Genomic DNA, 12123 nt, shown 5'->3' on the forward strand with positions numbered 1-12123 from the left:
CCTCCTGGACAATGGGAATTAGTGTAGTAGGACCCTCATGGACAATGAGATTTAGTGTAGCAGGACCCTCCTGGACAATGGGAATTACTATAGCAGGGACCTCCAGGACATTGAGAATTAGTGTAACAGGACCCTCCTACATAATGAGATTTAGATTAGAAGGACCCTCCTACATAATGGGATTAGCAGGACCCTCCTCGTAATGGGATTTGTTATTTTCTCATAGGATAAACACTTCCTAGTCTGAAATTGTTATTTTTTTTATTTTCTCCTAGGATAAACACTTCCTAGTCTGATACTGTTAATTTTTATTTTTTATTTTTTCCTAGGATAAACACTTCCTAGTCTGAGACCGTTATTTTTATGTTCTCCTAGGATAAACACTTCCTAGTCTGTGATTGTTATTTTTTATTTTCTCCTACGATAAACACTTCCTAGTCTAAGATTGTTATTTTTTATTTTCTCCTAGGACAAACACTTTCTAGTCTAAGACGTTATTTTTTATTTTCTCCTAAGGATAAACACTTCCTAGTCTGAGATTGTTATTTTTTTATTTTCTCCTAGGATAAACATTTCCTAGTTTGAGATTGTTATTTTTTATTTTCTCTTGGGATAAACACTTCCTAGTCTGAGACGTTATTTTTTATTTTCTCCTAGGATAAACACTTCCTAGTCTGAGACAATTATTTTATTATTATTTTTTTCTTCTAGGATAAACACGTACTAGTCTGAGACCGTTAGTTTTTATTTTCTCATGGGATAAACACTTCTAGTCTGAGACCTTTATTTTTATTTTTCTCCTAGGATAAACAGTTCCTAGTACAAGACGTTATTTTTTATTTTCTCCTAAGATAAACACTTCTTAGTTTGACTTTATTTTTTAATAAAATTCACATTTGCTAATAACTTACAAAAAACTTCCAGTGAAAACTGGGGTAAAATTTTGTTTATTTATTTTGTTTGTGATGGTTTTCAGGTTTCTTCAAGCGTTACAGGGATTTGAAATTCAAGAACAACGTTTCAACTCTTTTCAGAATGATCAATCCCCATGATAGCCGGAATCAACTTCTTCAATGCATGTAGCAATCTGACTTCCTAACATTTATTTCTATTCAGCTTCTAATCAAGAAAACATGCAGCCATTCAAGAGCATTTTCAAATTGTCATTTTGAAGATTGCCAAAAATTCACTCTAAGTGGCAAGTTAAGCATCAAATCCATTCAAGATCAAGATACTCAGCAAAAGCAAGGTGATATCTCAAATTCAAGATTCAAATGAAGACTCAAGAGAATCTGCATAGATAGGAGCTTGTACTTTTATTTTCCTTTTGACTATTAGCTTTGATTTATTTTTATGTAAGGATAAGAGCCGCGACCTGGAGCCTCGATGGAACCTCACTTAACTTCCAACTCATCATCTCATCTCCTTAAACTACACGTGACCTGATTCCCTTATAACCCGGGATATGTAGGATGTCCAAAACCAAGACTCGGTCGCACAAAATTTTCCTTCAAATACAAGTCCGATGAAAATTTGTCACGTTATCTACTTCTTTGTCTCAAAAGTCTTTGTGTTTCTAGTCAAAGAAGGGTAAACTGTAGACACGTAATTTTTTACCGAACTTAAGTTTACCACCATTTTTAGAGCTTAAATATTTTATAAATCTAAATTAAAGATTTTGATTTTTATCTTATTTTATTAAGTTTATTTTAAGAGATTTGAAAATAACCAAAATAGAGTCACACTTTAAGGTACATTTTGTTTTTTAATTTATTCAATGTTTTAGTAAATAAATTAGTGATTTTAATATTTTCTTAATTATATTTTTTGATCTAGCTATTTAGATTTGATATATTTTTATTAATTTAAAAATAATTAGTTAATAATTATTATTATATTTTTATTTATTAACAACAAAAAAGTAAAAACAATAACCTACCCACTACCCTTACCCCACTACGCCAACTCCACTCCACTACCCACAAAAATCCACCTTCACCTTAACCCCCACTTCCCCTCATCCTAAACGTGTCACGACACAACACACAACACACACATCACCACCCACACACCCACACTCCACTACATACTACTATATTATACGCCTACAACACAACATAAATACACTCACGCACCATCAGAAAAGGATAGACACACAACACAGACACGAAAGAAAACACACAAAAAAAATCAGCAAACAAACAAGACTCACACGAGCAAGAGGAAAGAAAAAACCACGCAACACACAATACTAAAATCATATATATCTTTCCCAAAAATCGACACCACACACAATACAAAAGATTTGTGGGTTTTCTAATCGAGCTCAGTCAGGATTTTGCGGTAATTATCCTCTTTACTTAGGGTTAAACATTACCTTATCTCTTTAATTTATTTATGAAATTTGATGTAATTATATGGTAAGTTTTTTTACACTTTGTTTTATTCATTATTTGATTGAATGAAGAATGTGTTAAGTGTTATATCTCTTTTTAAATGAAAATAGCTTTATTTGGTGAAATTTTTTTACTGTTGTTTTATTTTGTCAAATGAATAATGGGAATTATTTTTGCAATTCGTTATTGTTTTGCTGGATTAATAAGAAATTACGATATNTATTTGATTGAATGAAGAATGTGTTAAGTGTTATATCTCTTTTTAAATGAAAATAGCTTTATTTGGTGAAATTTTTTTACTGTTGTTTTATTTTGTCAAATGAATAATGGGATTTATTTTTGCAATTCGTTATTGTTTTGCTGGATTAATAAGAAATTACAATATGGGTATGCTTAATTTTGACATCAACTTTAAGAATAGTGAAAAACTAAAAAAGATATGAAAATGATCCAAAATTATTCTAGAAGTTTAGTATTTTACTTTGCTTTTTGTTTTAGAAGGAGGAGATATTTTCTTTTAATGTTAAACCGAACATTTCGGCGCGTTAAAAATATTTGTTGCAATTAAGAATGTGGTTACACATCTTCTTGAAACATTAAAAATAAAATCAAGGATGCGGTGATGCACCTTGTCCAATAATACAATTGACTTTTATTAATTTAAAGTAGAAACTTATATAAAAAAAATAAGATTTTCAAGTGTGATGCAAAGAAGACAGTTATGTCTCTAAATGTCAAGACCAAGAATGCAGTTACGTATCTAGGTCGTGACTAAATAAAAGTTCAACAAAATAAAAATGTGAACAAGTCATGGCCTGAAATAATATTTCCAAAAATTATTTTTCAGTATATATAAGTCAATAAAAGGAGTCGTGCTAGAACCACGGGACTCGAGGGATGCCGAATACCTTCCCATTGGTCAACATAATTCCTCACCCGAATTTCTAGTCCGCAGACCATATAAAGAGTCATTTCCTTTTGATTGGGGATTAAACAAAAAGGTGTCTTGGAACACCAAAACTCAATTCCAAGTGGCGACTCTGAAAAAATAAAATGATCCCTAATCAATAACGTCACTTTAATTGGAAAAACCATCTGCATCGCGCGAAAAAGGGGTGTGAAACTACCACACTTAGCATATGGAGGAGTCCCATTAACTCCTTGTGCTACACTACCATGAGACTGCGCAGGTCTAGCTCTGAAGTTCTGTGAATTCTGATTCTTGAACTCACCTTTGTTCTTTAGTGCAGTGCACTAGCAGATGACAGAGAAGGTCCATGTTGCTTCTGTTGGAATGTTGACCAGTTCACATTACTCTTTTGCTGCCCGGACTCATTTCTTGATGTCTTTGCCTTCATATTTTGAAACTCTTCTCTATCCCTTAGTTTATCGTCCTAAACCTACTGCACATGGATCATAAATCTTGCTATGTACATATTTCCTATAAGCATAGCTACCTTTCCCTTCTTACTTGACAAAAGAGACAACCCAGCAACGAACAGATTCATCCTGCTCCTCACGTCAACAACTATCTCTGGGGCATAACTGGATAGTTGGGTGAACTTAAGGATGTACTCATGTACGCTCATAGATTCATGTTTAAGAGCAAGGAATTCTCTTACCTTGGCCTCTCTTAGTTCACAGGGAAAGAAATGCCCCTAGAAGGCCTCATCGAACACCGCCCAGTTCACAATTGGTGCACTTTCAACTCTATTCTTCTTCCATTGGTCAAATCAGATTCTAGCGACACCCTTCAATTGGAATGAAACTAGTTCCACTCGCTGAACATCAACAACATGCATAATCTCAAAAAAAAATTATAGCTCTTCCACAAAGTCTTTCGGATCCTCAGTGACACTTGAACCGGTGAAGTCTGGAGGATTCATTCTTAAGAACTCTCAGATCCTAGACGTATCAGCCAAATCCTGTCAAACCTCTCTATGTTGCCCATCTTGGTTGGTCACAACTTGACTCAACGCACGGATAGCTTCCCGGAACTCAATATTCGTGACCTCTCCTTGGGGATGCACTTTCGGTGCATTGGGTATCCCTTGATCCTCAACATTCCTCCTAGCAGGACGACCTCAGATAACTCTTTGTGGAGGCATGATCTGAAAGATACTCGCAAGCATGATTTAGAAAGGAACTTTTATAAAAATGAACTATATTGCATGAAAAAAGTATGAAAGAAGTGAGATAGTTCCTAAATCTCGCAGCCTTCTAATTATAGATGTAGCGCGCTTCACACCAATAACCAGGACTCTACATACACGACTTCATAGACACCGTAGGACTCTTAAACTCTGCGCTTTGATGCCAAGTTTGTCACCCCCTGAGCCTATACCCTGGGGGTGGCCGGCACTCGAGAACCATTGCAAGCCCCAAGCGAACTCTTTGCCTGACTTAACTCTTAGCAGAAGACTTACTCATAAATAAGATAAACTCGAAAGATAAATTTTACTCAATTGTCTCAAAAGATAAACCTAGACTATTTTATAAATAAACATTCAACTAGCCAAAGTGGCAACTCAAGTCTCAACATAAACAACTGAAAATGAAAAGACTCATGAACTATGTCTATCTTTCTATGAAGCCTCTAATACTATGAGGGATGTCGGGACAAGACCCCAATCATCCTAACAACTAAAATAATTGAAAGTAAATAAGGGATCCTCCAGAAGCAAAGAGTCTCATCAAAACTCTGGAACTTAACTAGATTAATGAAGCGTTATATGTTGATCCTGGTTACCTATATGTGCATCATAAAAGATGCATGCCAAAGGGTGTCAGTACATGAAATGTACGAGCATGTGAGGGGAAATCTAAAACATGAAATAGCCTTGAACTAGAACTGAATAAACCGGTACCTCACCGAAACTCAACTCAACCTTAGTTCAATATAAAGCGATAAAAATAATGCAATATAAAGAAAAGCTTTAAAACAATAGATAACAACTCAATGTATTGAAAAATACAATAATAACTCAGTTTGTATGCAAAAATACAAAATAAACTCTGTTTGGGAAATTATCTAACCGACAACTATCACTATGAGCTATGTGATGATACAACGTCTAGCCCACGCTGCCAGAACTGTCCTATACTTTCCGGGGTATAGAACTCCTTAACTAAGTGGATCCACTAGTTTATGCTAAAAAGCAATAAAGGAATCATCTAAAAAGTATGACCCCTTCCTACCCGCGTTAGCTACATAATTTATGGGGGCTCTGAGTTGTTAGAACTCTCCTCCATATCGATGCTCAATACTACTCCTAAAATATAACTTAGCTCATTATGTTTTAAATAAAACATTTCCTCTTCCTCAACTTTGAGATTATTACTCAAAAGGTTTCTCTAAAAACAGATAATACTGAAAACCCTAAGCGGCAACTCAAGTCTTAGGAGTAATTAGTTCTCATATATCATTTTAAAGAAAATGAACTCAACTCTTACTCTTCCTCAACTCAATGCTCAGTCTTAAAACAAGTTTAAAAACAATATGTAAAAAGACTTCTTAAAATGACTTGAAGAACTCTAAAGACTTTACTCTTAGCTCTACCTTGAATTTGAATTATGAATTCAAGATTATGATTCACAATGTGAATGATTTCTATATGTTTTAGAAGTAGTTTAGAGTAGTTAGAATCGATAAGAAGTAAAGGTATACTTAAAAAGGACTCGAACGAGTTGAACGACGGAAAAAGGCTAGGGGCAGGCGACCTTGGCGCAATGCTAGCGCAGGGCACAAACCCCTAAATTTCAGATACCACATTATGGTGCACTGCTGGCACGCCACGCAGACCTGCTGGCGCATCTGGGGTGCACTGCGCCACCCCTTCCCCAGTTCAATTCGATGAATTTTCTGACCTTAATTTTACTAGAATCGATTTTTCTTCTCAATTTATCCTTAGATTCAATTACTCAATAAAAGTATATGAGAATATACTCAAAGCATATCTTAAACTCAATGCGATTACCTCAAGAACTCATCAATCCCATCCTAATTCAAGAACGAAAGAAAAACTTCAAGAAAACTAATCAAGAACTCTAATCCTTCAACTTTGGGGATGAAATTGCACTAAAATAACAATATTGGCATGTGGGTGAACGAACCCAACACCATGTGAACTCACATACCTTTTAGGGATCAAACCCTTGGCGATATCCTCAACAAAACTCAAGAATCTTGACGAACACCTTGCACTTTTCTCCTTTTCTCCTCTTCTTGAACTTTCTTCTAAAACCCTAAGCGTAAATTGATTTGGGAAAACTGAACCAAATCAGTTTACATGCCTAATTATTTACTAAAGATGCTTAAATCTGAAAGGGCAACGAAAATACCAAAATACCCCTCATATTTTCGAGTAACTTTCCTTAATTGGACAACCTAACTTCAAACGGGAATATCTACCTCATACGAGCTAAAAAATTAGCAAGCTCAGTGGCGTTGGAAAGAGGATTCCAAGACCGTTCATTTGATATCTAATGGGACACCTAACTCATCCTGTACTGAAAGTTATGGTTGTTTGAAGTTGACCAAAAACTCATAACTTATGCATAACTTGCACAATTTTAGATTTAGCTATTTCCAATTTAATTCTTTTTATTTTTAACTCTTTAAAATGCCAAGGTGTTACTATAGGATAATTCAAGCAGTGTGGGTGAGACGTTGTATCATCACATAACTCATATTGATGGTTGTCGATTGTATTTTTACATTCGAACTGAGTTATTATTGTATTTTTGAATACATTGAGTTGTTATGTACTATTTTAAAACGATTTATATAAACTACATCTTTATTGTTGTTTTTATACTACTTTGAGTTGAGTATCCATGAGTTGAGGTTGAGTTGAGTAGAGTCGAGGTGATTATGTTTCCTTCTTTCCAAGTTCAAGCTATTGTGTTATATTCAGTATTCCCTTTACATGCCCGTACATTTAATGTACTGATGTCATTTGGCTTGCATCATTTCATGAGGCAAATACAGGAGATCAGGAACATCAACAAGCGATTCGTTGATACCAATTGCAGTTCTAGAGTTATTTGGTGAGCCTCCTTTCTTTCAGAGGATTCCATATTTATTTTCATCTATTTAAGTTTTGGTAGAATGATTGGGGTTCTTATCCCGACATCCCTCGTAGTATTAGAGGCTTCATAGATAGCTAGACAGTAGTAGTTCACGAGTCTTTTCATTTCCAGTGTTTAATATTCTATACTTGAGTTGCCTCTTTTGGCCAGTTAATGTTTTATTTTTGAAATATTCTGAGTTTACCTTTTTAGACAATTGAGTAAAGTTTACTTTTAAAGTTCATCTTATGTTGCATAAGTCTTCCGTTGAGAGTTGAGCCAGGCTAAGGGTTCACTTTGGGTTAGCAATGGTTCTCGAGTGTCGGCCATGTCCAAGGTATAGGCTCAAGGCATGATAAACTTAGTATCACAACACAAATTTCAAGAGTCCTAGGGTTTCTCTGACGGCTTTTCTGAAGAATCCTAGTTATTGGTGTGAAGTGCGCCAGATCTGTAATTAGGAGGCTGTGACATTATGGAATTATCTCACTTCTTTCATACTCTTTTCGTGCGATAGATTTAAACTCTGTAAAGTTTCCTTTTGATTTGTTCTTGCACGTATCTTTTAGATCATGCCTCCATGTAGAGCGGTCTGAGGTCGTCCTACTAGGAAAAATGTTGATCCTCACGATCAAGGGGTACATAATGTACGAGAAGTGCAAACCCAATGAGAGGTCACTAATACTGAGTTTCGGGATGCTTTTCAGATGTTGAGTCAAGTGGTGACCAACCAATCTGGGCAACAAAGAGAGAATCAACAGGATGTGGCTGATACATCCAGGATCTGTGAGTTCTTAAGGATGAATCCTTTAGACTTCAACTGTTCAAGTGTCATTGAGGATCCGAAAAACTTTGTTGAAGAGCTACAGAAGATTTTTGAGGTTATGTATGTCGTTGATTCTGAGGGAGTGGAACTAGTTGCATATCTATTGAAGGGTGTTTTTAGGATTTGGTATGGACAATGGAAAAGGAGTATAGTTGAACGAGAACCAATTGTTTGTTGGGTTGTGTTTGAAGGTGCCTTCATGGGGCATTTTTTTCCCTTTGAGCTAAGAGAGGCAAAGGTAAGAGAATTCCTCACTCTTAAGCAGGAATCAATGAGTGTGCATGAGTACAACCTCAAGTTCACCCAAATTTCCCGTTATGCTCCGGAGATGGTTGTTTATATGAGGAGCAAAATGAGCTTATTTGTGTCTGGGTTGTCTCGTGCGTCGAGCAAAGAGGGTAAGGTTGCGATGTTGATAGGGGACATGGACATATAAAGTCTGATGATCCATGTGCAATAAGTTGAGGAAGATAAGATGAGAGATAGAGAAGAGTTTCGAAAGAAGAAGGCTAAGAAAACAAGAAATGAGTCCGGGTAGCCGAAGAGTAATGCAAAATGGTTATCTTTTCAACAGAAGCCAAATGGACTTGCTCCATCATCTACTAGTGCACCTTCACCAAGGAACAAAGGTAAGTTCAAGAACCAGAATTCACAGAACTTCAGAGCTAGGATTTCCTAATCTTAACGTAGTATGGCACAAAGAGGTAATTTGACTCCTGCATATGGTAAGTGTGGTAGGAACCACACAGGAGCATGTCGTGATGGCTCCACTGGTTGTTTCAAGTGTGGTCAGACTTTTCACTTCATGAGAGAGTTCCCTAAGAATATGAAGGTAAATGGTAATGGGGATAATAGTGCCCAATCTTCTTTGGTAGCTTCAATAGACAAAATTGCACCTAGAAAAGCTACTTCAAGGACATGTGGAGGAGCAAACTATCCGTAGGCTATCAACAATCACTAAGAGTAAGAGAATTCACCTAATGTTGTCACTAGTATGATCAAAGTCTTTACTTTTGATTTATATGCATTGCTAGATCCAGGTGCGAGTCTATCTTTTTTGACTCCTTATGTTGCGATGAATTTTGATATTCTTCTTGAGAAACATCTTTAGCCCGTCAGTGTTTCCAAACCTGTCGATGAGTCTATTCTAGCTGAGAGAGTTTATCGTGATGTTACCAGTTTAGTCAATCACAAGGACACCATGGCTTACTTAGTTGAGCTTAATATGGTGGACTTTGATGTTATTTAGGTATAGACAGATTCTATGCATGTTATGCCTTAGTTGATTGTAGAATTCAAGTAGTTAAGTTCTAGTTTCCTAATGAGCTAGTTATAGAGTGGAGGAGTAGTTCAGCAGTGCCTACGGGTTATTTTATTTCATACCTTAAGACGAGAAAGTTAGTTTCCAAGGGGTGTATCTATCACTTAGTCCGAGTTAATGACTCTAGTGTTGAGACACCACCTATTCAGTCAGTTCCAGTTGTGAGTGAGTTCCCAGAGGTCTTTTCATATGATCTTCTCGGAGTCCCTCCTGAGAGAGAAATAGACTTCGATATAGATATTCTTCCCGATACTCGTCTTATCTCTATTTTTCCATATTGAATGGATCCAGTTGAGTTGAAAGAGTTAAAAGAGAAGTCGAAAGACCTTCTTGAGAAGGTTTTATTCAACCAAGTTCTCACCTCGGGACGCTCTGGTCTTATTTGCGAGGAAGAAAAATGGTTCTCTTCGGATATGTATTGATTACCGCAATTGAACAAGGTTACTATAAAGAATAAGTATCCACTTCCGTGGATTGATAATATTTTCGATCAACTTCAGGGTGCCATTTGTTTTTCTAAGATAGACCTTAGATCTGACTATCATTAGTTTAGAGTAAAAGAGAGTGATATTCCCAAGATAGCTTTCAGGACCTGTTATGGTCATTATGAGTTTCTAGTTATGTCTTTTGGTGTGACTAATGCTCCTGCAACATTTATGGACCTTATGAACAGAATGTTTAAGTCTTATCTTGATATGTTTGTTATTGTTTTCACTGATTACATTCTAATCTATTCGAGGAACAAAGGATCTTGGATACTTATTCGAGGAATGAGGAGGAGGCCCCGACCTGGCTTGCCCAAAATTCTAGCATGTAGGCCCCTTAGGCGATGTGGTTCCACTTGTCTAATCGCCTAATCACTTGGGCGATGGAACCCCACCTCACCGAGTTACAAAGGTAAAATATGCTCCCATTAACAAATTTCTAAGTGACATAGGTCATTGCCCTCTTCCATGTCTTGCTACCCCACATATATATCCCTAGCTTAGCTTAATAGAATTACGGGGTATTACAATATCTTCCCTTTGGGATCATTCGTCCTCAAATGATGATTCTAAATACTTCTTAAGCAAACAACTCTAGACTAGCAGCCCATCATGCATGCAACTCATCTAAATGTGCATAAGCTAATGGAGAAAACTTTAATTCAAAGCTAAACATATTCAATGCAACACACGGGTGTAGGAACTACATCTAACAACCCATTTATTAATGGAATTCTCATAACTAGTCATGTTCAAGGAGGAACTACCATCTCCAAGTCATAACATGCTCATCATACTCTCATGGAGCCTAAATGCAATTTACTCTCAAAAAGCATTTATTCAAAGAGGAATCTTTCGACTCAAAACTAAGGCATTCTCATATATTCATCTCATGAAGTCAAAATAGGCAACTTATACTCAATGCACTACAATCATGAGGACAATTTAATCATGCAAACTCATTTTCAATTAAATCACAAGTTTTCACGAACATGCATCATATAAGGAAACCATGGCAACTCATAAACACACAATAACCTTACTAGGTAGGCACACCATCTCCCCCTCGGGAGTAAGCCTACACAAACTCTTCTAAACATCATTCATACTAAAGACAACTTCAAGGTCAAACATATCAAATCTATCAAGTCATCAAAGACAAGCAACACCGGAATCTAATAAGGCATGAAACACATACCGGTAGTCACATCCAGGGGGACACTTTTTTTCACCACTAGCTTGGAGAACCTAGAACCAATTTTTGCTTGGGAGCATTGCGATCCAAACCATTAAGAAAAACTTGATTTTCCTCTCTCCCTTTATCCCTAAGTATTGGACAATCTCTCATCTTATGACCCTCATTGCCACAACAATAACAACCATCCTTTCCGGCTAGACACCCACTGTAATGCTTTCTTCCACACTTGGAGCAAGTTGGATTAAGCAACACAGATTCACTATTACTCCCTCTTTGAGGATTAGGTTTAGACACCCTCTCTTGGTTGGAATGTTTTTGTTGATTTCTAGGTTGACCATATCCATCGGATCTAGCATTGGAGAAACCCCCATCACCATTCCTAGCCCTTTTTACCTCTCTATTCTTGTCTTGGAGTTTGTCATCCTCCATTTGTTGGGCATACACCATGAGATGTGAGATATCCATATCATGAAGGAGCATTGCCGTATGAAATTCTTTTCTTACCACCTTGGATATACCCGTCACATACATACTCATTTCATCCCTTGGATCCGCCACCATAGACGAAGCATACTTGGACAATTCGATAAACTTTAGAGAATATTCTTGAACACTCACACCTCTTTGACGAAGGATGATAAATTCTTCTACCTTAACTTCCCTCATCTCTTGAGGAAATAACCTATCAAGAAATGCCTTCTTCAACACCTCTCAATCTATGGAACCCGCTCCTACCGGCCTATTCATGTTCCATTGAGTATACCATACTTAGGCCACACCCTTCAATTGATAAGCGGCTAGCTCCACTTTCACTACCAAAGTCACCC

The 12123-nt window shown here is 36.6% G+C and overlaps 1 protein-coding gene across 1 annotated transcript; it reads left to right on the forward strand.

The window, feature by feature from the left end:
* The first annotated feature begins 8173 nt into the window (after positions 1-8173).
* On the forward strand, positions 8174-9541 carry LOC125845842 (uncharacterized). Its single transcript, XM_049525351.1, has 4 exons — positions 8174-8530; positions 8867-8921; positions 9042-9124; positions 9404-9541. The coding sequence occupies exons 1-4, from the start codon at positions 8174-8176 to the stop codon at positions 9539-9541; spliced, it is 633 nt and encodes a 210-aa protein (XP_049381308.1).
* The last annotated feature ends 2582 nt before the right edge of the window (positions 9542-12123 follow it).

The sequence above is a fragment of the Solanum stenotomum genome, chromosome 11, assembly GCF_019186545.1.
Source record: "Solanum stenotomum isolate F172 chromosome 11, ASM1918654v1, whole genome shotgun sequence".
NCBI lineage: Eukaryota > Viridiplantae > Streptophyta > Magnoliopsida > Solanales > Solanaceae > Solanum > Solanum stenotomum.